Below are 27,809 nucleotides of genomic sequence, written 5' to 3'. Positions count from 1 at the left end.
CACTCACCCAAGATTGAAACAACCCGCCAAGGGTCAACTAGATAGAGCTAAGCTCAGAGCACAGTCAATGCAGAGGCTATTTGCACTAAAGGCTTGGGGGAGAGTAATGTCATGTATCCTACATGGCTACTGTTTGTACTATCACAAGGTGTGCCACCAGAGGGCACAGCAGTGGGAGACTTGTAGGTTACCTGTACAGGTGTGCCTGGCCTAGTATAAAAAGCAGGCCACCAGGTGTGATCCTCACTCTGGAGTTATCAGTAAAGGACTATGGTCACTGCAGTTCAAGTACAAAACATTGCCTCATGGAGTCATTATCAGAGCATCCAAGGACATAACAGGTGTCCTCTGGTTACTGAGCCTCTTGCCACTGGAAACAGTTTCTCCCTATTTATCAAAACCCCTTTGTAATTTATGAGCAGCTCATCTAAATCTCCCCTTAAACCTTCTCTGTTGTAAGAGGAACAATCCTAACTTCTCCAGTCTCTCCACATAACTGAAGCCCCGGTTCAGAACTTGAATAGTACTGGTATCTGGGTCTGTCTTGGTGAGACAGTTCATGGTCTGTTTCGGGAGGGAGCAGGGCTGAGTCAGGACTATCACCGGCAGATCAGGAAGTGACTGCATGGTGTGGTCTGATAGGATTGCAGTCACTGAGTCGGCCCATTAACGTTTGAGCAGAAAGTTTGTTTAAATACTGCTGCGTGGGGGTTGTGCGGGAAGCTAGCTGTGACTCCAGGTTGCTGGACTAATGCAATGGAAGCGGCGATGAGACAGGGAGCAGGATCTTTCTGATAGACTGGTTGGCTCTCTCCCTCTCTCGATGGCCGGGTTCTGCAGTGATTGAGTTGCCTCAGCACCGGCACTCCCACCCCGGCTGATAGAGGCCAGCGGCTCGGATATGGACCCGGTGCTCACCAAGCTGAAAGAATTATCTTCCAAGCCCGGCAGCTTCGCCGACCGGCCCGGGAGGAGCAGCCGCCAGCCCGGGGTCTACAAACGGCAGAGCTGCCCTGCCATCGAATGGGACCCGCAAGGCAAGAGAAAGAGGGTAGACATGGAGAAGGCGCTGGACTGGCTCAAATCGGAACTGGTGAGAAACGCGATTAACCAGGGATAATGAGGGGAAGGAGACTGGGATTAAGCAGGGATAGACTGGGTCAAGAATTGGAGAAGGAAACTGGGAAAAGCACTGGGGTGTTCTGGTTCAGAGACTGGGGTAAAGAGATAGGGATAGTCCAGGTCAGAAAGATGGGAAAGAGATTTGGATTAACACAGATTAGGATTAACCAGGGAAATAGGGATTAATGAAGGATAATCCAGGTCAGTAAATGTGGGAATGGGGTGGGTGGAGGGGTGATAAAAAGGGGGGAACTGAAGTGAAACTGGGAAAAGAAAAGGATTAACCCAGGATCTGAGACCACGGAAGGAGATGGGGATAGCCTGGGTCAGAGAGTGGGGACAGAGATGGGGATATCCTGGGTCAGAGAGTGGGGACAGAGATGAGGATATCCTGGGTCAGAGAGTGGGGACAAAGATGGGGATATCCTGGGTCAGAGAGTGGGGACAGAGATGGGGATAGCCTGGGTCAGAGACTGGGGACAGAGATGGGGATAGCCTGGGTCAGAGAGTGGGGACAGAGATGGGGATAGCCTGGGTCAGAGAGTGGGGATAGCCTGGGTCAGAGAGTGGGGACAGAGATGGGGATAGCCTGGGTCAGAGAGTGGGGACAGCGATGGGGATAGCCTGGGTCAGAGAGTGGGGATAGCCTGGGTCAGAGAGTGGGGACAGAGTGGGGATAGTCTGGGTCAGAGAGTGGGGACAGAGATGGGGATAGCCTGGGTCAGAGAGTGGGGACAGAGATGGGGATAGCCTGGGTCAGAGAGTGGGGACAGAGATGGGGATAGTCTGGGTCAGAGAGTGGGGACAGAGATGGGGATAGCCTGGGTCAGAGAGTGGGGACAGAGATGGGGATAGCCTGGGTCAGAGAGTGGGGACAGAGATGGGGATAGCCTGGGTCAGAGAGTGGGGACAGAGATGGGGATAGCCTGGGTCAGAGAGTGGGGATAGCCTGGGTCAGAGAGTGGGGACAGAGATGGGGATAGCCTGGGTCAGAGAGTGGGGACAGAGATGGGGATAGCCTGGGTCAGAGAGTAGGGACAGAGATGGGGATAGCCTGGGTCAGAGAGTGGGGACAGAGGTAGGGATAGCCTGGGTCAGAGAGTGGGGACAGAGATGGGGATAGCCTGGGTCAGAGAGTAGGGACAGAGATGGGGATAGCCTGGGTCAGAGAGTGGGGACAGAGGTAGGGATAGCCTGGGTCAGAGAGTGGGGACAGATGGGGGGGATAGCCTGGGTCAGAGAGTGGGGACAGAGATGGGGATAGCCTGGGTCAGAGAGTGGGGACAGAGGTAGGGATAGCCTGGGTCAGAGAGTGGGGACAGAGATGGGGATAGCCTGGGTCAGAGAGTAGGGACAGAGATGGGGATAGCCTGGGTCAGAGAGTGGGGACAGAGGTAGGGATAGCCTGGGTCAGAGAGTGGGGACAGATGGGGGGGATGGCCTGGGTCAGAGAGTGGGGACAGAGATGGGGATAGCCTGGGTCAGAGAGTGGGGACAGATGAGGGGGATAGCCTGGGTCAGAGAGTGGGGACAGAGATGGGGATAGCCTGGGTCAGAGAGTGGGGACAGAGATGGGGATAGCCTGGGTCAGAGAGTGGGGACAGAGATGGGGATAGCCTGGGTCAGAGAGTGGGGACAGAGATGGGGATAGCCTGGGTCAGAGAGTGGGGACAGAGATGGGGATAGCCTGGGTCAGAGAGTGGGGACAGAGATGGGGATAGCCTGGGTCAGAGAGTGGGACAGAGGATTAATCAGGAATACTCCAAATTGGAGTGGAAATGGAAGGAGGCAGGTTATGCTGTAATAAACCAGTGAATGAATTTGGGCTACATCCTCCTATTAATGACTTGAATTTAAATATTGTTCATTAGTGTGAATAATGCAGTAAAAGCTGTAAAGGATTTTTACAGTGTATGTACGTGCCTCTGACTTTACACTGGAACAGGAGGAGTGAGACTCGCTCTACTGGCTCCAGATTCACACCACACAAACCCAGTTCTCACAGACGCTACCACTGCTCTCCCACTCAGGCCTCGGATTAAAATAGCAAATCGGAGCCCATTCTTCTTATTTAAAGTGGACACCACCAGCTTGGGCCAGGTGTCCTTGCCACCTGCAATTTAAAGTTGCAGTTGGCCAGACTGGGATGGGGGGAAACGGAGTTGTATTATTGCCCCATTCCATTTGAACTGTCCCCGCGTCTTGTTTACGCCAAACTGGGAGCAGTTAACTCCCCCCACCTCCCCCCAACTTAGGGCAACCAAGGATGGGTCATACATACTGCCTTGACACTGTTGCCCACATATCAAGAACAATTTAAACAAATCTAATACTCTTAACATTAGTGTGAAATGGTTTAGAGTGGCACCAATCCAAAATGTAAATGAAGTCAAGACTGACTGACGCCGGAACAATGCGGTGAGTTTCTCACAGAGCTTTGTCACTCTAGTGTAATGTCGAATTGGGGGTAGAAATATTCCTTCGACCCTCCTGGACACCTTTTAAACCCACCTGAAATTAATTTAAGAATGTTCAGACTGTGTGGAAGTTGCGCACATTGCTGAGAAAGGAGTTTTGCACTCGCGTATGAAACTGTCAGATTGTCACTAAAAACCCAACAGGTTCACTAATGTCCTTTTTAGTTAAGGAAATCTGCCATCCTTACCCGGTCTGGGCTGTGGTATACATCAAAGATTTAGATTTGAATATAGGGGGTATGATTAAGATGTTTGCAGATACTAAGATCGGCTGTGGTTGATAATGAAGAAGAAAGCTGTAGACTGCAGGAAGATATCGATGAACTGGTCAGGTGGGTAGAATAGTGGCAAATGGAATTCAATCTGGAGAAGTGTGAGGTAATGCATTTGAGGAGGACTAACAAGGAAGGGGAATACACATTAAATGGTAGGACACTGAGAATTGTAGAGGAACAAAGGGACCTTGGAGTTCATGTCCACAGAACCCTGAAGATAGCAGGCTAGGTGGATAATGTGGTTAAGCAGGCATACAGAATACTTGCCTTTATTAGCTGAGGCGTAGAATACACGAGCAGGGAGGTTATGCTTGAACTGTATAAAACACTAGTTAGGCCACAGCTAGAGTACTGCGTGCAGTTCTGGTCACCACATTACACAAAAGATATGATTGCACTAGAGAGAGTACAGAGGAGATTTACGAAGATGTTGCCTGGACTGAAAAATTTTAGCTATGAGGAAAGATTGGATAGGCTAGTTTTTTTTTGGATCAGAGGAGGCTGAGGGAGACCTTTATTGAGGTGTTTAAAATTATGAGGGCCCGAGATAGGTCCATCCTATCCACTCTATTTCCCTTAGCAGAGAGGTCAAGAACCAGGGAGCATAGATTTAAAGTAATTGGTAGGAGATTTAGAGAGGATTTGAGGGGAAATATTTTCACCCACAGGATGGTGGGGGTCTGGAACTCACTGCCTGAAAGGTTGGTAGAGGCAGAAACCCTCACCATATTTTAAAAATACTTGGATGTGCACTTGAAGTGCTGTAACCTACAGGGCTGCAAACCAAGAGCTGGAAAGTAGGATTAGGCTGGATAGCTCTTTGTCGGCCGGCGTGGACACGATGGGCCAAAATGGCCTCCTTCCATACTGTAAAATTTTATGATTCTATGTATGTGGTTCAGTCCCACATCAACATGGTTGATGCTTAACTGTCCTCTGAGGTGGCCTAGCATGCCACTCAGTTGAAAAGAAAGTAAGGCTTGCATTTATATAGCTCCTTTCACGACCTCGGGACATCCCAAAGCTCTTTACAGCCAAAGAAGTAATTTTTGAAGTGCTGTCACTGTTATAATGTAGGAACCACGACAGCCAATCTATACACAGCTAGATTCCACAAACAGAAAACATAATAATGGCCAGATAATCTGTTTTCAGTGATTTGTTTGTTGAGGGATAAATATTGGCCAGGACACTGAGGAGAACCCCTCCCCCCACCCCCCCACTCTTCTTCAAAATAGTGCAGTGGGATCTTTTATGTCCACTTGTGAGGGCAGATGGGGCTTCGGTTTAACGCCTCCTCTGAAAGCTCTCTATCCAGTGTTTCACGAAGGAGGCTCACCACAACAATCTCAGGGTTACTGGGGATGGCAAATAAATGGCGGCCTTGCCAGCGATCCTCATATCCTGAGAATGAATAATAATTTAAAAAAATTAAGTGTACAAGTGCAAGCTCTCTCCTGGGCAGTAGAATTGAGGTTTCAGACAGGCAATGTGCAAACAGGCACTGCCTGGCTGAAATCCAAACTGCAGCTGCTGGTCTCAGACTGATAGCTGCACTCTAAAACCCTGAAGTACAAATTTCACTGCATGTTTCGTGGTTGTAAATTCCAGTGAATTGCACTGGGATCCAATCGACGATTTTGATCTGTTTTAAACAGAAGTTATTGTTTCTCCAAGCTGCTCTAGTGAATCTGTCAAATAATCGTTCACCTCCAATCCTAGTGATGGATTTTGCTGTGACTGAGATTTAGCCAAAATGATCACTGTGAGCTGAAGGGTTATCCAATGAATATCAGGGAGACTCAAGCCTGAGGAACTCTCATTCCCTCCTTGGTGTTGACCTGTTTTGTAACCAGGATCAATGTTTTTTTTTCTGTGAGTGTTTCACTAGTTAGTTTTATTCCTGAAAGCTGGGATGCGTTGAAATTGTATCTTCAGTGTGTTGAAATCAAGGCTCATCACACAGTCTTCAATGTTGACTCATTCTTTCCCAGGATCTCAAAACTGGAACTTTTACTTGGTCTTCTCAAGCGCTTAAAAACTAAGCTTGGTGCCATCTAATCACAACTTCCAGTTTCGCCTACTCTTGCTGATAGTCTTAAATGGCCAACTCCTTATCCTGAGACCAAATGGCCGACTCCTTATCCTGAGACCATCAACAAGGTTGAGGAGATAAGGAGTTGGCCATTTAATACTGAGATGAGGAGAAATTTCTTCACCAGAGGCTTTTGAATCTTTGGAATTCGCGACCCCAGAGGGCTGTGGATGCTCAGTCATTGAGTATATTCAAGACAGAGAGTGATAGATTTTTAGACACTCAGGTAATCGGGGGATCGGGTAGGAAAGTGGAGTTGAGGTTGAAGATCAGCCATGATCTTATTGAATGGTGGAGCAGGCTCAAGGGCCGTATGACCTACTCCTGCTCCTACTTCTTCAGTTTCATATCTGGAAGTATAAGGCTTTGTCCTTATCACTCGGCTTCTCAATAAATAAAGGTCATAACCCATCCTTTACAATTCACAGATGGAAATGCGTTTCCAAAACCAGACCTTGGTGAAACAGTTGATGGAGCTTCACGTCGGGATCCAGGAGTTAAAAAAGGAATATGATAGCGACCGAGAGCTGTCCGAGAGTGACAGTGATGATGGTGGCAGCCTAAACCGCTCGCACCATGGCCAGCAGGCAGCAAAGCCCCAGATACAGAATCGCAGGAACTCCCTGCCCTGACTTGTTGGTGGTGGGAACGGTGGGATAATTCATGCCTACGTAACTTAGTATGTCAGTGCAGTGGGATCGCTGAGACATTGACAAGTGCCACATGACTACTTCAAACTATTTTGAATATTGTATATTTTGTACGGTTGTTGTATTGCAGTGTTTTGCAACGTATTTCACATTATGTAAAGGACACATTCAGAACTCATCGAGCTAACGTAACATCAAGGTCATATGTTATTTTTGGCAAAGAGTAAAAAGTTTCCAATGGACTACTCATCCATGTTTAGTATGACTTGGTTTCTGTACCCCTTGAAAATGAATGAAGGAGTATTAGTGAACATAGACAAATGCTGCTCTGCCCACCACCACCTCTTGTTAATGTCATTAATGATTAGCTTTCTGAAGCTGCAATGTCCCGAATATTTTACTCCAGGTCAGATGTGGTGTTAGTCGTTTGGGTTCTTCCGATCTCCCGCCACAATTTTAGCGCGAACCTCTGACAAACAGAGTAAATGGCCATTTATGCTGTCTGCCTGGGGTTTCTGCTGATGTGGACATTTTACCCCAGCGAGTTTAGGAAACTGAAGGTTTTAAAGAATCGCCATAGCAGTTACAGAAGTAAATAATACAAAGGGCGGTGGAAGCCAATTCAATATTAACTTTCAAAAGGCAATTGGATATATACTTGAAAAGGAAACATTTTGTAGGGTTATGGGGAAAGAGCAGGAAAGTGGGACTAATTGGAGAGCCCTTTCAAAGAGCACAATGGTCAAATGGCCTCCTTCTGTGCTGTATGATTCTATGGGCTTTCTGCCCGAGAGTATGGGTAGTGAAGGTTATTGTTGCCCTCAATCTTAATGTCACACAGACATTTCAGACTCCCACAGGTGGATGTCAGAGAGTTAATGAATTTACTTTCTTTTGGACAAACATATTTTAATTTTCTACAAGGATGACTGGCTTCCAAGATATAGTAAAAGTCCATTTGTTTCATTAAGTTGCACAGTGCTCGTAGGTAACTTGTTTTTGTGTTTTCTGCCTTCTTTAGCCCTTCTGCTGGGTGCGTTTGTAGTATGAAGTGCATCCTAGCAGATGAAGTAGTACTTGTGGCTGGTTGCATAGCCAGTAGGTGCAAGTGATCCAGAATGCCATGTGGCTATACCTGTTCATAACCAGGAAGATCTGCCTCAGTGCCAGGGTTTCCTTGAGGTTCATTACCTTCCGAAGTGGTGCCTGCTTGTGCTGCAGTATGTGATCGCACAGAACTGCTGCTGGCATGCATACTAATTGCTTGCCCTAGTACTCCTCTGCACATGTCACCGCTGAGAGGCATCTCCTCGTGATGCCCACTGATCTGTATCAGCATAATGGGCGTCAGTGAGATCTTTGAATCCCTTCCTCAAGGATCCCTGCAATATTCTCCAAGCGAGTTGAAGTCAGCTGTGAATATTTGGATGTTTGGACCCGAAAGCCTTCATAGTAGCATTGGGAACATTCATAGAAAATGATTTCACTGTGTTTTTGGCTGTATAATAGATATACTAATGTGGATATAACAGTGCCATGTGGATGTCACTGGTATTGTTTTCTGCACAATGACAAACTGCAGTGTGATAACCAGAGGTCCAATATAACCATGCCATTCTCCATGCTGTGCATGTGGAGGTATTTAACAAGAACCATGTGTTCTAACAGCTTCTATTGAAAAGCAGGCACACTAAGCTATGTATCTTGATAGAACTTAAAAGGGGCATTCCACAAATTGTAACAGCTGCTCCCTGATCAACACCCACTGCAATTGCACTTTCATTATGAGTGATTGTGGGTAGCACTCTTGCCTCAGTCAGAAGGCTGTGGGTTCAAGGCAGACACTTGAGCACAAAATCCAGCCTGACACTCCCAGTGCAGTACTGAATGAGTGTTGTACTGTTGGAGGTGCCGGCTTTTGGATGCAACATTAAACCGAGGTCCCATTTGGTCTCTCAGGTGGACATAAAGATCCCATGGCACTATTTTGAAGAAGAGCAGGAAAGTTGTCGCCAGTGTCTTGGCCAATATTTATCCCTGAACCAACATCACTAATACAGATGATCTGATCATTATCATATTGCTGTTTGTGGGAGCTTGCTGTGTGCAAACTGGCTGCTGCGTTTCCTACATTACAACAGTGAATATACTTCAAAAAGAACTTCATTGGCTGTGAAGTGCTTTGGGATGTCCTGAGGTTGTGAAAGGCGCTATAGAAAGGCAAATTCTTTCCATGACACTGGAGGATGAGGAGGCAGTTAAAATGGAGCAATCGATTTACCCACTGGCCTCTCACTCTGACCGCACAGACTGCAATTATAAATTGGACGCCACTTTCCTCAGGGTCACTCCCTGCAGTGAACCTTCCAGCTTCTGCTCAGCGAAGTGGACAGTTTAGGGAACTCCCATAGCCATGTTGTGCAGTAACATTAATAACAATAGCTGCCTCCCTTTAAGTGCAGCAACATTTTAAGAGCTGAAGCATTCAGATTCTCTGACCCTTCAGCTGGCACAATGTTCCATGCATACATTAATAGCATGCAAGGAGCAAATGGGGTTTATTCTACCACACGTGGTGCTGTACATAGAATTATAGAAATTTACAGCACAGAAGGAGGCCATTTAACCCATCGTGTCCATGCTGGCCGACAAAGAGCTATCCAGCCTAATCCTACTTTCCAGCTCTTGGTCCGTAGCCTTGTACATTACGGCACTTTAAGTGCATATCCAAGTACTTTTTAAATGTGGTGAGAGTTTCTGCCTCTACCACCCTTTCAGGCAGTGAGTTCCAGACCCCCACCACCATCTGGGTGAAAACATTTCCCTTCAAATCCCCTCTAAACCTCCTACCAATTACTTTAAATCTATGCCCCCTGATTGTTGACCCCTTTGCTAAGGGAAATAGGTCCTTCCTATCCATTCTATTTAGACCCCTCATAATTTAAAACACCTCAATCAGGTCTCCGCTCAACCTGCTCTGTTCCAGAGACAACAACCCCAGCCTGTCCAATCTTTCCTCATAGCTAAAATTCTCCAGTCCTCGGAAATCTCCTCTCTACCCTCTATAGTGCAATCACATATTTTCTGTAATGTTATGACCAGAATTTCATGCAGTACTCTAGCTGTGGCCTAACTAGTGTTTTATACAGTTCAAGCATAACCTCCCTGCTCTTATAATCTATGCCTCGGCTAATAAAGGCAAGTATCCCGTGTGCCTTCTTCACCCCCTTATCTACCCATCCTGCTACCTTCGGGGATCTGTGGATATGCACTCCAAGGTCCCTCTGTTCCTCTACACTTCTCAGGGTTCTACATTGCAATACTAATTCATTGCACTCCTGCACAGACACATCAATGTACTGTAATGCTGCACCAAGCCACTGCACTGACACACATTACATCCCACTTTTATATCGCAGAATAGCATTGTATCAACACACCAAAAACACCGTCAATTAATGCAGCACAGCACTTTATTAAGGCACCATCTCATTGCACTGATGCACCAATGCAGCACACTACTTCACTGATGCAACACAATACTGCACCTGCACACCAATGTACAGCACCACAGTGCTGACACACCGATGCATATCCACACTGCACTCAGGCATCTCTTCCAGATGTGCACTGTTTATCATTTCAATTTTCTCTTGTGAATTTTGTCCTCATCAAGTTGAGGGATGTTGGTGCTGGAGAACAGAATATTTTCCACTTTTTGTAACCAGCCTCAGCATCGAGCACACAGTCGGGTACAGTATGAGGTAAATGCAGAGTAAGTCTCTCTCTAAACTGCTCGGGCACTCCCATGATTAGTACAGTACAGCTATTTCTGACAAAAGGTGATTGACCTGAAACGTTAACTCTGTTTCTCACTCCACTGATGCTGCCTGACCTGCTGAGTATTTCCAGCATTTTCTGTTTTTATTTTAGTACAGCACAGGTTAGTTGAAGAGTAAAGCTCCCTCCCTGTACACTGACCCATCAAGTACTACCAGGTCAGGATAAATGTGAAGTATTCAATATATGTGAAGTATTTAATATATCTCTTGACACCTACTCTGCAATCAAAAGGTTTTCTGCTGTTATAATTCTGGCTGAAAATGGCATTTGGGAGTGCTGCTGAATAAAGGGCAAATACATCTTTATGGCAAGAAAGGGAGTCCTGTTGGGGGAGTCATGTAGGCTCATCTCCTATTCCTAATAGGCAACTAAGTAGTATCAGAAGGTCACATTGCAGAGGGCTGGAATTTACAATGTCTTACCGTCCGGTTTCTGGGCGTTATTGGCCATTGTGGGCGCTAATCAGGTAAGTGGAAAATTCCCTACCTGAGTTACGCCGGCGGTTTTGAGGTACCGCTGGGGAGCGCACCGCCGGTGATCACCATTCTGAGATTGCCCTGGCGCGATATTTGGGTCAACGGTGACCTGTAGATGTTTATGGAAAAAAACGCCCACGAGGATCTGTAAGAAAAAGGTTAGTAATTGTTTTTTTGCTAATTATTGTACCTCTGCAAGAAAAAGGTTAGTAATTGTTTTTTACTAATTATTTTAAAAATCTGTTGTAGTTATTTAGTTTAAAAGGGTCTTGGGAATTTTTTTTTGGATTTTTTTTAGGTGATGTTTTTTGAAAATTATTTTTATTGTTTTTCTGCTGTTAGGCCCAACCTGCAGCCTCGGGCATCTCTTCCAGATGTGCACTGTTTATCAATTTTTATTGATTTTTTAAATTTATCGCTCATTTTATTTAGGAACTGCCAATCGACCCTAAATTGCACTTTATCGCCCAGAATGGGGGTGCAACGCCCATGTTTTTCGCTCGGTGGATTAAAAAATTTTTGGAGGGAAAGTTTTCGCCGGCGATAATCTTCCCCATCTTAGCGGTCTTTTGGGCAGCAATCAGGCTGATAGAAAATTCTAGTCCAGAGTATCCAACATATAATCTGGGAGACCCATATAGGGGGGAGGGGATTCAAAATAAGTTAGAGTAAATTTGAACCTTTGGCTTCGTGGTAACATTCCAGCCTGAGTCAGAAGGTGAAGGGTTCGAGCCCAATTCCAGATTGCCCCGGTGAGTGGAGACTAGAATATGGTCTCTAAACACTGGGTAGACACTCAGCGGGGGGCTCGTGTCTGGATGGAGTGAGCACAGGCTCAGGGGTAGTGGTCCCACCTCTGGGTCAGAAGGGTTGGGTTTGAGCCCCACTCCACACAGCCCCGGCAGGCGGAGACTGGAGCACCAGCTCGGAATACTGGGTTCACGTCCAGTGGCGGCACTTGTGTCCGATGGGTGCGGGTGATCCTCCCCTTGTAAAGGGTTGGTGGGGCTCCTGCAGCTTTAGTTACAGCCCACCTTGGAGAAGGTACTCTGCAGATAAACACCATGAGAAAGGCAACGGGAAAGCACGCAGCTACTCTTCCCTATTAAGTAGCTCAAGAATATCATGTGCTTGGCTTGAGTTAGTACCTGCCCCAGGGCAGAACACGATGGACTCAGAGTAGATTGTACTCCTCGGGGAAATGCCAAGGAGTTCTTTATTGCCTAAAGGATATTGAACTTGTTCAGATAAGAAGGATCACAAACAGTGTGGAAGGAAATGTTCATTAGAAAACAAAGTTTGTAGTGAAAGTGAGAACTCTTTTTCTCCCTCAGGAGAAGGTGATCCTGAAGAGACTGGAATGAGAAGATACTTGGTTAATTTGCAATAATGGCGGCATTTACACAGCAACGGCAACGTCGGTGTGAAGTGGTTTTGCTTTGTACCAATGATACATTTGTAGTGTAAGTTCACAATCAGGGCCCAACTGACTCTCAACAAAGTCACTTTGCACCAATGCTACAATTATAATTACACAGAATTACATAGGTCTGTTTCTGTGCTGTACGTTCTATGTAACTCTATGTATATCCTTCTATTCCTTTCTCCCTCATGTATGTATCGAGCTTCCCTTTAAATGCATCTATGCTTTTTGCCTAAACTACAAAGTGGTAGCAAGTTCCACATTCCTACCACTCTCTGGGTAAAGAAGTTGATGGGGGCACCACCCACACCCATTGGATACAAGTCCCCTTGCTGGGTGTGAAGCCAGTATTCAGATCCGGTGCTCCAGTCTCCACTATGCCGGGGGGCCCAAAGCCAACCCTTGATCCTGAATTCCTTATTGGATTTATTAGTGACTATCTTTTATTTATGGCCTGTACTGAGTGGAAACATCTTCTTTACATCTGCCCTATCAACCCCTTCATAATTTGAAATATTTCTATCAGGTCGCCCTTCAGTCTTCGCTAGGTGACGGCAATGTATTCTGCAATAGTTTCAGTTATAGTAGCAGCAATATTAAAAACAAACTAAGGGGGCGAAATTGACCCTCGCCCCGTTTGGAGCGCACAATTCAAATTGAATTGGAATTTATCGCTCGGCAAAAGCGGAACCTAAATGACCTGAAATTAGGGTCTTGGTGAAGGTACTCTGCAGATAAACACCATGAGGCGGTAGCAGGGCGAGAGAGGGGCGGCAGCGCGGCGATGTCACTCAGCGCAGTGCTGACCGGACGTGCCGCGTCACGCTGAAGCGTCACAACATCCATACCCTTCTCTTAAAGGGGAGGGCCGCTGCAAACTCTGCAGCCACTTCAGTGGCACCCACAGGGCCACCAGAGAAGGTGCCGGGTTGCCTGTTGGTGGCCCAGCCAACTGCAAAGTTGGCCGACAAAGAAAAAGATGGCAGCCGCGGCGCAAGGCCCACTCTGCAAAGCTGTCGGTGGCATCGCCCCGCGCAGACCTCGCTCCTGCGGGGCGATAAAGGGTCGGTGCGCATGCCGATTATGTCATCATCATGTGCATCGCCACCCAGGGCGAAAACTACGGGGTGCGGTGCAAAGTTTCCGCTGCCTGCCCCTGGGCATAAAGTCCTCATTGCCTCGTAACAGGCCTTTGGGAAAGGGGCAATTTCAGCCCTTAAATGTTCCTCTCCTTCTGTAGTTAATACATTCCGCCTGCAGAATTTAAGTTTTTTATTTGCAGAATAAGGAATGAGGAGTATTAATCTATATAATTAAATGTTTTGCTTCTGACACCTATTAAGTAGGCAGAGTACCTGTACGGTGCAGGAAAGTGTTGGGTGTGTTTGTATGGTGCCATACTGCTAGATTCTAATTTTAAGCAAATTGTGCTGATTGGTGCTTTTTTTTTAAAGAAAGTTGGTGAGGAAGCATAAGATGAGGCACCAAAAAAAATGCAAACCCTTGTCTTAAACTATCTCTTCAATTCCAAGCCACAAAATAAGAAATCATCCTGCTCTTTTTAAAAAATTCTTTTAAGCAGCCATGTTGCTTTCACACCCAAACCTAAAAAATAAAATTATTCGCATATAAAATAAATCAATAATTCTGGAAAAATTAATACATTGTCAATCTCATCTTCCATTATCTAAAAGAGCTCTTCACTCTATGGACCTGCTACTCTCTTACTGATCCTGGGCTTACCTCTGCTCTGATGAACCTTCATAAAGCACTGGTTCGGCCTCAACGAGAGTATTGTGACTAATTCTGGGCACCACACTTTAGGAAGGATGTGAGAGCTTTAAAGAGGGTGCAGAAAAGATTTCTAAGAATGGTTCCAGGGATGAGGGACTTCAGTTACATGGATAGACTGGAGAAGCTGGGGTTATTCTCCTTAGGGCAGAGAAGTTCGAGAGGAGATTTGATAGAGGTGTTCAAAATCACGAGGGGTCCAGACAGAGTAGATAGAGAGAAACTGTTCCCATTGGCGTAAGGATTGAGAAACAAAGGACACAGATTCAAGGTAATTGGTAGAACCAAAGGCGACATGAGGAAAAACCTTTTTACGCAGCGAGTGGTTATGATCTGGAATGCGCTGCCTGAAAGAGTGGCTTTCAAAAGGGAATTGGGTAAGTACCTGAAGGAGAAAAAATGCAGGGCTACGGGGAAAGGGCGGGGGAGTGGGATTAGCTGAAGTGCTTGTGCAGAGAACTGACACGGGCTCAAAGGGCTGAATGGACTCCTTCTGTGCTGTAACCATTCTATGATTTTTGATTCAGTTCCTGGAGTCTGAATTCTTTAGCTGGTCCTGGTATATTTCTGGTGTCTAAACATTCATGAACTCAATAGTCTCCCTTTCTGCAGGGAGTGCTGTACATTTAAAATTTGCAGCCATAGTATAGAAACATAGAAAATAGGTGCAGGAGTAGGTCATTCGGCCCTTCGAGCCTCCACCGCCATTCAATTAGTTCATGGCTGATCATGCAACTTCAGTACCCCATTCCTGCTTTCTCTCCATACCCCTTGATCCCTTTAGCCATCAGGACCACATCTAACTCCCTTTTGAATATATCTAACGAACTGGCACCAACAACTTTCTGTGGTAGAGAATTCCACATGCCCACAACTCTCTGAGTGAAGAAGTTTCTCCTCATCTCGGTCCTAAATGGCTTACCCCTTATCCTTAGACTGTGACCCCTGGTTCTGGACTTCCCCAACATCAGGAACATTCTTCCTGCATCTAATCTGTCCAATCCTGTCAGAATTTTATATGTTTTTATGAGATCCCCTCTCATTCTTCTAAATTCCATTGACTACAAGCCTAGCCGATCCAATCTTTCTTCATAGGTCAGTCCAGCCATCCCGGGAATCAGTCTGATGAACCTTCGCTGCACTCCCTCAATAGCAAGAATGTCCTTCCTCAGGTTAGGAGACCAAAACTGTACACAATATTCAAGGTGTAGCCTTACCAAGGCCCTGTACAACTGCAGTAAGACCTCCCTGCTCCTATACTTGAATCCTCTCGCTATGAAGGCCAACATGCCATTGAGGGAACAGTTCAGTACTAGGATTCTGGACAGAGTGCACAACTGGACAGTTCAATAAAAATGACGAGCACAGCCTGACTCAGGTAAATGATTAACCTCAGCTTCCTCCATTGGCCTTTCTAGTTCCACGCCATAGCTTTCCCTCTCCTGAACATGTTAAACTCCTAAGCCTTAGATCCTGCTCCCCCAGGGAGGCTTTGGTAGGCATCTGCTACGTTTTTGAATGTGATGGATGTGTTGAATTTTGAAGAAATCCAAGCTTTGCAGTTGTGATGTTTGAAGCATCATTACTATTGAATCTGCTCATGTTGAGCTACTGAAGCAAGCTGGAGACAGCCAGCTACAACATTATTTTTGTTAGGTGCGGGAAATGGAGCAAAGGTGGGTAAACAGAGTTGAGGTACAGATCAGCCATGATCTAAGCGAATGGCGGAGCAGACTCGAGGGGCTGAATGGCCTCCTCTTATCCCCATCCATCTTGCCCATGAGTACAACTGGCCCCCAAATGTGCCAATATCCTAGCCTCCCTCTCAAGTGCTGCCAGACTCAGCTCCCACCGGGTCTCTAACTGTTCCTCAATGGGGTTTATTTCTCTCCTTATTTCCCCCCCCAACACAAATGATCCTATATCCTAACCTCACACATCCTGTCAGACCCAGTCCTCTCTCCCGCCCAAACAACCTCCAAGTACTCCATTGTACCAGCCCGAGTGCTCCAAGTCCCAAGTCACCAAGTACTCCTGTATCATAACTTCTCCCTGACTCCTGCACCTCAGCCTCTCTCCCCCTACACTGAATGCTCTCAGGTCTCAAGCCAGCCTCCACAAGTAGTCATTGACCCCTGGCCTGCCTGCACTGCTCACAAGATGCCCAGACCTAGCCCCACCCCCAAATCTAGCCACCTACTGTCTCAGCACAACTTTTGTTCTCTCCTTCCGAGTCCCCAGCCCTCTGTCTAGTTCACAAAGTCTCTCCCAAACCCCACCCAACGTTTGGTCTTTGAGTTATCATCCACCAATACTGTCCATGGAGAATTGTTTGAAGTGACCTTCAGCACTGGTCAGTTAGCAAAAGACTTAGATAGAGACACAATTGTGCCACCACAAAACTGCCGCCATTTGCCTAGTTGAAATCACTGCTTCTGGACATTTTTAAAAGGGCTGCGTGCGTGCTCTATTCACTCAGCACACTTTAAATGCAGTAGTCAAAAACTTTTCTCTCCAGGTATCATTCCTCAAATTTATTGGGGGTCTTCGCCCAAACAAAACTCCTGAGATTACAGCCCCTGAGATTACAGCCCCTAATATTGGGTACGGTAACATGTTGCTGGACTAGTAATATAGAGGTCTGGACTAATGATCCATGAGACATGAGTTCAAATCTCACCACAGCAGCTGGGCAATTTATATTCAATTAAATAAATTTGGAATACATTTTTTAAAAGCTAGTATCAGTAATGGTGACCATGAAACTACCGGATTGTTAAAAACAATCTGGTTCACTAATGTCCAATTGGGAAGGAACTCTGCCGCCCTTACTGTTATATATGCACTCTATAGATATACTCTCTGTGTAGTCACAGTATAGTTGCATAAGATGGAGACTTGTTTACCTGATGTATTATCAATAAGGTTTATATTGTGTATATACATGCTGGCACCACTAGAGGGTGCAACTGGTGGAGACCGGGGTTTCCTGCCCTGGTGGCAGGGGCTGTATAAAAGGGGAGCCACCATGCTGCTGCCTCACTCTGGAGTTTGGAATAAAGGACCAAGGTCTCTACAGTTTGAGTACAACACATTGCCTCGTGGAGTCATTCATAAGTGCATTACAGACATAATAACTGATGACGAGAATATGGACCTTCATGCGATTATGGCTACCTTTGGCACACTAAAAAACTTCGCAGAGCGTGATGATTGGGATGCTTTCACGGAAAGGCTCGAGCTATCTTTCGTGGCAAATGACCTGACAGAGGAGACCAACGCATTGGCGGAGAAGCGCAAGGCTATACTGCTGACCAGTTGTGGGTCCGAGGTCTACCGCCTCGTCAGGGACTTGCTGGCACCCACAAAGGCCGAGGATAAGACATACAATGAGCTGACTGAACTAATTCGCGACCAACGTAAATCAAAAGAGAGCATCCTCACGGCCAGGCACAGATTCTACACTCGCCGCAGACCTGAGGGCCAGGAGATTGCAACATATGCTGCCAATCTCAGGAGACTTGCGGCACCGTGTGATTTTGGCACTCACCTCAACAAAGCATTGCGAGACATCTTCTTTATAGGAATTGGCCATGAGGGCTTCCTTCACAAGCTATTATCTGCCAACACCACAGTCAACCTGCAGGAGGCCATCAGCATCAGTCAGGCGTTCATAACCTCGACCTGCAGCACCAAGCAAATTATTCATCCTGTGGACTCAGCAAGTATTGTACACAGAATGGCGCCTTTCGCAGGCAAGACTGTAGAACATGGCTCTGCTCAGGGTAGAGAGCACAGACCTCAGAGTTCCAGAACTCAGAGTCTGCCGAGGGGTGCTAATTGAGTAGCACCATGCTGGCGTTGCGAAGGAAACCATAGGACTCACCAGTGTCAGTTTGCGGAGTACGTATGCAAAGCCTGTAACACGAAGGGCCACCTCCAGCGTATGTGTAAAAGAAATGCGACTCACCATCTAGCAGAGGAGTCGGTAGATGACTTTGAATCCAGCAGGAAGTATGATGATTTGGCCAGAGAGGCAGCTCAGCCCCAAGAAGTGGTGTATGGAGTGTATACCTGCACCACCGATTGTCCTCCAGTGAAGATGGAAGTCGAGATAAACGGCGTTCCAGTCTTCATAGAAGTGGACACGGGATCGAGCCAGTCAGTGATGAGCCAGGATGCCTTTGAGAGGCTATGGAATGAAAAACGACCCGAGCTGGTTCCAGTACAGGAAAAGTTGCGCACCTACACCAAGGAGCTGATCCCAGTCCTTGGTAGTGTGGATGTAAGTCTAATCCATAATGGAGTGGTGCACAAGTTACCTCTGTGGATTGTTGAAGGTGATGGTCCAACGCTACTTGGAAGAAGGTGGATGGGGAAGATCCAATGGAAATGTGAGGACCTCTTCACTCCAGCAATTGATGTCCCCCGTGCTCAGAGGCAGAGCAAAACCTTACCTTCGCTTGGGCCAGGCACCAGAGAACAGACCAGCGCAGCACCTGAGGCACAGACTGCGTGGCAATGATCTAACCGGAATGATCTCAAAGTACCTTCCCGGCTCCAGTGGCAGGACTCCTGGGGAGGAAGATCGGATTCACAAGCACTCTTCCAGCTTTTATGGCAGAATCGCGGGAGAGAAGGATCAAGGCGGTTGACCTCGAGGACAGAGGCAAGATGGCGTCCCTGCTGCAGCGAGGTGCAGCGTGGTGGAAAAAAAAGATGGCCGCGGCCAGACCACGAAGTTAAACGCTGAGGGACCAACACATGGTGTCTAACAAAGGAGTTGATTGGGGTAAAGCCAGCAGGGTTCTCTTAAAGGAGACCTGCAACCAACTGAACTTAAATAGACATTGTATGCATGGCAATCAATGTAACGAACCAATTAGAATGTAAAGAACAAAATGTTGTTGTGAGATGTCGGGAATAGAGTGTCCCCAAAAGTAGCAAGCGAGCGAATTCTGGAGGGTAAAGGTGCTGATCCTGATACCCTGCCCCAGGTGTCCCCTCAAGTTATAAGCGAGCGACCTCAGGAGGGTGAAGGCACTGATCCTGATGCCCTGCCCCAGGTCTATCCCATGCTGCAGGCACCCGATGGCACTATTCACCAAGGACTTGGAAACAAAAACGGCGCCAATACGCGCAGTCGGCCGCCGGTGCCCACCTCCCGGGTGGAGGCGGCGCAGCCCCCAGACCCAGTCGCTACCTCAGCCATGTCCGGGAGCGAAAGGTCAGAACCAACGAGTTCCCCAAACAGGACCTAGAACAGCCAGGTTCCCAACACCATTAGAGAACAGGCAGAAGATTCTGCAGCCCTCAAAGGAGGACAGGGAGGCCACACACATCTGTGACTCTGCCCACCACTAGGCAACGGCAAAGGCCCCGAGTCCTGGCAAGGTGAGCGAACTAAACCCACCCCGCTAGCAGGGAGCGCAGCACCGCCAACAGATGACTAGGACCTCGTCCGGTTGCTCTGGAACTAGTGTCCTCACATACCTGTACTACTACCTCAGTACTGACCATGACTGAACCATGAATGCAATCTACCCAATCCTGGTGCACGACCGTAAAACGTAATGAATATAAGTCACTGAACCAAGGTGTCATGATACAAACTGTAAAAACAAATCTGTTTTTCTTCCTTTCTTTGTACTTGATATGAGTCTGATCTTGTATGTTAATGTAATGGGCCAGCTGCATGATTTCACTGGGGAGGGGGGGGGGGGGAAAAGAGGAAAATGGATGTATGTAGCCATGGACATACACATGGATCACACCCAGAACCCATTGAAACCTCCACTGCATCATCGAACTATCCAAACTGGTAGCCACTACCCAACGTTGTGGCAAAAGGACTTGGGAGTTAACAGGGAGAGAGCCAAGCCAAAGCACAGCCAAGGTGCAAGGGCTATTGGCACTTAATTTTGGGGAGAGCTAAGCCAGAGCACATAGTGCAAAGGTAATTGGCACAAAGGACTTGGGGGGTGAGTGATGTTATATATGCAGACTATAGATATACTCTCTGTGTAGTCACAGTATAGTTGCATAAGATGAAAACTTGTTTACCTGATGTATTATCAATAAGGTTTATACTGTGTATATACATGCTGGCACCACTAGAGGGTGCAACTGGTGGAGATCGGGGTTTCCTGCCCTGGTGGCAGGGGCTGTATCAAAGGGGAGTCACCACGCAGCTGCCTCACTCTGGAGTTTTGAATAAAGCACCAAGGTCACTACAGTTTGAGTACAACACATTGCCTTGTGGAGTCATTCATAAGTACATTACAGACATAATACTTACCCGGTCTGGCCGATATGAGACTCCAGACCCACAACAATGTGGTTAACTCTTAACTGTCCTCTGCCACTCAGTTGTATTCAAGAAGATGACACACCACCAACTTCTCAAGAGGCGATTAGGGATGGGCAATAAATGATGGCCCTGCCAGCGATGCCCACATCACAGGAATAAATTGTTTTAAAAAAAATTTACACCCGCTGATATTACAATCTCTGGCATTACAGCTTTGGAAATTAGTTTCTGATAAATCTCCCATATTACAGGTTCAAAAATTAGTCTTTGATATTACATCCTGATATTAAAGCTTTAGGTATTGCACCCCTTGATATTACATCCTCTGATAGCACAGCCTCTCATATTACACGTCCTGATATTGAAGTTCTTAATATTGCAGCTCCTGATATTACAGCCCCAATGATGCAGCCCACAACATCACAGTTCCCGATATCCCAGCTCCTGACATCAGATTTTTAGATTAGATTGTAAGATTACAGCCTGACATGGCAGCTCCTGATGCTGCAGATCTGACACTGCAGCCTGATATTGTGGCCTTGATATTACTGTTCCTAACATCCCAGCCCTCGATATTGCAGCTTGTGATTTTTGCATCCCGAGGTATTAAATGTCTCTGATAGCTTCTGATCCTCTGGTGCTTGTACTGCAGCTCCCTCTGAGTAATGCCCAAATGTACTATTACAATGGGGGCATTCTATGATTTCAGTGCCTCTACCGATGTCTACCTGCCCAGCAAGTTAGTGCACTTAATTAGAAGACGAGTTGACATCCCTTTTTGTTTTGAAACAATTCTCCAGATAATATATATCTTTGTGATTAGGGTTTTATATGAGATCATATATCCACATATATGCCTTGGTATTCGGAGAGTGCTTCACCTCCTGTAACAACAGAAAATAAATCAATACCTGCTTTATCTGGGATTTTTAGCATGAATTCCTCTTTCTTGACCGTCACCCGGAAGCTTGATAAAGATTAAGCAAAAAGCTGGTAGTACTTTCCCAGTTACATTTTTTAAAGTAATTTCAGGACCTGGGGGAAGCTGGTAAAGCTGCATTTATTAACCATCCCTAAACAAGGAATTATAGACCGGTCAGCCTGACCTCAGTAGTGGGTAAAATGATGGAATCAATTATTAAGGATGTCATAGCAGCGCATTTGGAAAATGGTGACATGATAGGTCCAAGTCAGCATGGATTTGTGAAAGGGAAATCATGCTTGACAAATCTTCTGGAATTTTTTGAGGATGTTTCCAGTAAAGTGGACAAAGGAGAACCAGTTGATGTGGTATATTTGGACTTTCAGAAGGCTTTCGACAAGGTTCCACACAAGAGATTAATGTGCAAAGTTAAAGCACATGGGATTGGGGGTAATGTGCTGACGTGGATTGAGAACTGGTTGTCCGACAGGAAGCAAAGAGTAGGAGCAAATGGGTACTTTTCAGAATGGCAGGCAGTGACTAGTGGGGTACCACAAGGTTCTGTGCTGGGGCCCCAGCTGTTTACATTGTACATTAATGATTTAGACGAGGGGATTAAATGTAGTATCTCCAAATTTGCGGATGACACTAAGTTGGGTGGCAGTGTGAGCTGCGAGGAGGATGCTATGAGGCTGCAGAGTGACTTGGATAGGTTAGTTGAGTGGGCAAATGCATGGCAGATGAAGTATAATGTGGATAAATGTGAGGTTATCCACTTTGGTGGTAAAAACAGAGAGACAGACTATTATCTGAATGGTGACAGATTAGGAAAAGGGAAGGTGCAACGAGACCTGGGTGTCATAGTACATCAGTCATTGAAGGTTGGCATGCAGGTACAGCAGGCGGTTAAGAAAGCAAATGGCATGTTGGCCTTCATAGCGAGGGGATTTGAGTACAGGGGCAAGGAGGTGTTGCTACAGTTGTACAGGGCCTTGGTGAGGCCACACCTGGAGTATTGTGTACAGTTTTGGTCTCCTAACTTGAGGAAGGACATTCTTGCTATTGAGGGAGTGCAGCGAAGATTCACCAGACTGATTCCTGGGATGGTGGGACTGACCTATCAAGAAAGATTGGATCAACTGGGCTTGTATTCACTGGAGTTCAGAAGAATGAGAGGGGACCTCATAGAAACGTTTAAAATTCTGATGGGTTTAGATAGATTAGATGCAGGAAGAATGTTCCCAATGTTGGGGAAGTCCAGAACCAGGGGTCACAGTCTAAGGATAAGGGGTAAGCCATTTAGGACCGAGATGAGGAGAAACTTCTTCACCCAGAGAGTGGTGAACCTGTGGAATTCTCTACCATAGAAAGTAGTTGAGGCCAATTCACTAAATATATTCAAAAGGGAGTTAGATGAAGTCCTTACTACTCGGGGGATCAAGGGGTATGGCGAGAAAGCAGGAAGGGGGTACTGAAGTTTCATGTTCAGCCATGAACTCATTGAATGGCGGTGCAGGCTAGAAGGGCTGAATGGCCTGTTCCTGCACCTATTTTCTATGTTTCTATGTTTCTATGTCCTGTGAAGGATGGTGGCTCTTCTGTTTGAACCGTTGTAGTCCTTGCCGTGACAGTGGCCCCCATAATGGTGTTAGGTCGGGAATTCCAGGTTTTAGACCCAACAATGATGAAGGAACAATGATATATGTCCAAGTCAGAATGCTGTGTGAGTTGGAGGGGAACTGGCAGGTGCCGGTGTTGCCATGTTATTGATGCTCGAATCCTTCTTCGTGTTAGAGGTCGTGGGGCTGGGAGGTGCCATCAAAGCTTTTGCAGTGCATCCTGCAGGTGTTTGAAAACTGCTCATCGGTGGAAGAGGCACAACTCGTAGAAAGAGTTGGGGGAGGAACATCAGGATTCCATCCTGGGATTTGCAGGCGGGGGGACAAACCAATTCCAAAAATAATTTGGGGAAGCAAATATATATTTCATTGTTCACACGGTTTATGCACGTGTTATTTCTGGGTGATGCAATGCAGTGCAATTGTAATCTGAAGCCAGATTGACTAGCCAAGTGCATATTACATAACCACTAATATTCTGTAAGATGACCTGATTTCCTTTTGGTTGAATTACCCAATTTATATTGCAAGAAAGGGCGACAGTCTCCCTGTGCCCAGATGCAAGATAGCTAACTAAGGAAATAAGGGGTAGTATCAAATTGAAAACAAGGGCAACGTGGCCACGACTAGTGGGAGGCCAGAGGATTGGGAAACTTTTAAAAGCTGGCAAAGAATGACAAAAAAAAAAATGATAGAGGGAAGATAGATTATGAGAGTAAGCCAGCAGGAAATATAAAAAGAGATAGTAAGAGTTTCTACAGTACATAAAAAGGAAAAGAGTGGCTGAAATAAATGTTGGTCCTCGAGAGAATGAGACTGGGGTAATTAATAATGGAGAACAGGAAAATGGCAGAGACATTGAACAAATATTTTGTATCGATCTTCACAGTAGAAGACACTAAAACATCCCAATAGTGGATAATCAAGGGGCTATAGGGAGGGAGGAACTTGATACACTCACTATCATTAATGAAGTAGTACTCGGTAAAATAATGGGACTAAAGACGGAAAAATCCCCTGGACCTAATGCTTACATCTTAGGGTCTTAAAAGAGGTGGCTGCACAGATAGTGGATGCATTGGTTGTAATCTACCAAAATTCCCTGGATTCTGGGGCAGTCATAGCGGATTGGAAAACCTCAAATATAACGCCCCTATTTAAAAAAGGAGGCAGACAAAAAGCAAAAAACTATAGACCAGTTAGCCTAACATCAGTCGGGAAAATGCTGGAGTCCATTATTAAGGAAGCAGTAGTGGGACATTTGGAAAAGCATAATTCAATCAAGCAGAGTCAGCATGGTTTTATGAAAGGGAAATCATGTTTAACAAATTTGCTGCAGTTCTTTGAGGATGTAATGAGCAGGGTGGATAAGGGGTAACCAGTGGATGTGGTGTATTTGGATTTCCAGCTAAGGTGCCACATAAAAGGTTACTGCACAAGATAAAAGTTCATGGGGTTGGGAGTAATATATTAGCATGGATAGAGGATTGGCTAACAGAAAACAGAGAGTCGGGATAAATGGGTCATTTTCCGGTTGGCAAACATTGACTAGTGGGGTGCTGCAGAGATCGGTGCTGGGTCCTCAACTAGTTACAATCTATATTAATGACTTGGATGAAGGGACCAAGTTTAATGTAGCCAAGTTTGTTGATGATACAAAGATGGGTGGGAAAGCAAATTGTGCAGAGGATAGAGAATATCTGCAAAGGGATATAGACACGCTAAGTGAGTGGGCAAAAATTTGGCAGATGGAGTATAATGTGGGAAAATATGAGGTTATCCAATTTGTCAGAAAAAATAGAAAAGCAAATTACAATTTAAATGGAGAAAAACTGCAAAGTGCTACAGTACAGAGGAACCTGGGAGTCCTTGTGCATGAAACACAAAAGGTTCGTATGCAGGTACAGCAAGTAATCAGGAAGGCAAATGGAATGTTGGCCTTTATTTCAAGGGGGATAGAGTATAAAAACAGAGAAGTCCTGCTACAACTGTACAGGGCATTGGTAAGGCCACACCTAGAGTACTGCATACAGTTTTGGTCTCTGTATTTGAGGAAGGATATGCTTGCACTGGAGGCTGTTCAGAGAGGGTTCACTAGGTTGATTCCGGAGATGAGGGGGTTGACTTAATGAAGATAGGTTGAGTAGGTTGGGCCTATACTCATTGGAGTTCAGAAGAATGAAAGGTGATCTTATCGAAACATGTACGATAATGAGGTGGCTCGACAAGATGGAGGTTATCCACTTTGGCAGAAAAAATAGAAAAGCAAATTATAATTTAAATGGAGAAAAATTGCAAAGTGCTGCAGTACAGAGGGACCTGGGGGTCCTTGTGCATGAAACACAAAAAGTTAGTATGCAGGTACAGCAAGTAATCAGGATATTTCCACTCACTTATAAGGGAAACTAAAATTAGGGGACCTAGGGCCCAAGTTTCCACACGATAAAAAACAGGCGCTCCTCCGAGCTGGGTGCCTGGTTTTCGCGCCTAAAACCGGCGCCGGAAATAAAACTCGCGATTCTGGAGCGCCCTGCAGCTCCTTGTCTGTTTGGCGCGGCGCCCAGGGGGGGCGGAGCCTACACTCACGGCGATTTTGTAAGTGGGAGGGGGCGGGTACTATTTAAATTAGTTTTTTTCCTGCCGGCAACGCTGCGCGTGCGCGTTGGAGCGTTCGCGCATGCGCAGTGTGAAGGAAACATTGGCACTCGGCCATTTTTGTAGTTCTTTGTAGCTGTTTAATTTTTGAACATTTTTTAATAAAAGCACATTGCCATCAGCACATCAGCATTGAGGCTTCCTGCAGCCTTCTCACTGTCTCCTTCCCGCCCGCCGTCTGAAACGGCTTCCTCCCCCCCCCCCCCCCCCCCACTGCGGGCGGGCGGTCGGTCGATCGGTCCCGCACTCCCTCCCTCCCGCCCGCCCGCCAGCCGTCGGGAACGGCTTACTCCTCCCGCCCTGCCGTCGGGAACAAACGAACGAACTTGTGAGGCTGACTGAAGCACTTTCACACAGGTAGGAAGATGGTTTATTTAATCTTTTCTTTGCTTATAAATTTTTATTCAGGTTGGATTTATTTGTATAATATTTGTAGAAGTATAAATAAGGATTTATTGTAGAATTTAATGACTTCCCTTCCCCCCCTCCCCCCCCCCCCCCACCTCGTTCTGGACACCTAATTTGTAACCTGCGCCTGATTTTTTAATGTGTTGAACAGGTTTTTTCAGTTCTACAAAAATCTTCACTTGCTCCATTCTAAGTTAGTTTGGAGTACGTTTTCACTGTGGAAACTTTGAAATCAGGCATCATTGAAGAAAAAATTCTGTTCCAAAGTAGAACTGTTCTACCTGACTAGAACTGCAGAAAAAAAATGTGGAGAATTGCAATTTCTAAGATAGTCCGTTCTCCACCAGTTGCTCCTAAAAATCAGGTGCAAATCATGTGGAAACTTGGTCTCAGAATAAAGGGCTGCCCATTCAAAACTGAGATGAGGAGGAATTTCTTCTCAGAGGGTTATAAATCTATGGAATTCTCTGCCCCAGAGAGCAGTGGAGGTTGGGTCATCAAGGCAGAGAGAGACAGATTTTTGAGCGATAAGAGAGTAAAGGATTATTGGGAGCGGGCAGGGAAGTGGAGCTGAGTTCATGATCAGGGCAGCTATGATTTTATTAAATGGCGGAGTGAGCTCGATGGGCCAAATGGCCTAATCCTGCTCCTATTTTTTATGTTTTTACGTTTCTTATGGCAGTGATCCCAAGTGCTGCCCATGAAGCTGCTTAAATTTGATGTTGGCATTGGTATCCAGTGGTAGAAATCATCTGGGAAACATCTCGCAAGGAGAGTGTCAATTACAGCACTGGAACAATTTTGTCTCACAGGTTTGTGTCTGAAGGTGCTTTTCCAAACAAAGGAAGCATAGTGGAGCTTTAAGGGTGTGTATTTATACGTCAAGTAGGATTTGCTGTGCATCTGTAAAGCATGCACTCCCATATTCCACCACCAGGGAGCACCTTCCCTGAAGTCCCAAGGGAGCCCAGCATCCCTTGGGAGCACTGTATATAAGCCGGCCCCTAAGGCCTGCTCCTCACTCTGTAGTATCTTAATAAAGCCTGAGGTCACTGTTACTTTAACCTTCCTGTGTGCAGTCTCATCCGTGTAAGGAACACAATAACTGGCGACGAGCATACAAATCCAACACAACGATGCAGCAAACTGTGGGCATCCTGGAGAAATTCTCGGAGGATGAGGACTGGGAAGCCTATGTCGAACGGCGAGACCAGTGCTTTGTAGCCAACGAGCTGGACGGAGAAGGAAGCGCTGCAAAAAGGAAAGCGGTCCTCCTCACAGTCTGCAGGACACCGACCTATAGCCTCATGAAGAATCTTCTGGCTCCAGTGAAACCCACAGATAAGTCGAATGAGGAGCTGTGTACACTGGTTCGGGAGCATCTTAACCTGAGGTAGAGCGTGCTGATAGTGAGATATCGGTTCTACACATGCCAGCGATCTGAAGGTCACGAAGTGGCGAGCTACATCGCCGAACTAGGCGACTTGCAGGACAATGCGAGTTTGATGGCTACCTGGAGCAGATGCTCAGAGACTTTTTTGTACTGGGCATTGGCCACGAGACCATCCTACAAAAACTTTTGACTGTAGAGACACCGACCCTCAGTACGGCCATTGCGATAGCACAGGCGTTTATGTCCACCAGTGATAACACCAAACAAATCTCTCAGCACACAAGGGCTAGCAATGTTCATAAATTAACTGGATCTGTGTTTGAGAGCAGAAATGTACAGGGCAGAAACCA

At 46.2% G+C, this 27,809-nt stretch overlaps 1 protein-coding gene across 1 annotated transcript; it reads left to right on the top strand.

Moving 5' to 3' along the window:
• Positions 1 to 652: 652 nt before the first annotated feature.
• Positions 653 to 7,108, top strand: LOC139277117 (alanine and arginine-rich domain-containing protein). Its single transcript, XM_070895134.1, has 2 exons — positions 653 to 1,093; positions 6,398 to 7,108. The coding sequence occupies exons 1-2, from the start codon at positions 902 to 904 to the stop codon at positions 6,599 to 6,601; spliced, it is 396 nt and encodes a 131-aa protein (XP_070751235.1). The 5' UTR covers positions 653 to 901; the 3' UTR covers positions 6,602 to 7,108.
• Positions 7,109 to 27,809: the final 20,701 nt, after the last annotated feature.

Source organism: Pristiophorus japonicus, chromosome 12 (assembly GCF_044704955.1).
Source record: "Pristiophorus japonicus isolate sPriJap1 chromosome 12, sPriJap1.hap1, whole genome shotgun sequence".
In the NCBI taxonomy this organism is placed as follows: domain Eukaryota; kingdom Metazoa; phylum Chordata; class Chondrichthyes; family Pristiophoridae; genus Pristiophorus; species Pristiophorus japonicus.
The sequence above is the reverse complement of the archived record's forward strand: the minus strand, read 5'-3'. Positions and strand labels throughout refer to the sequence as shown.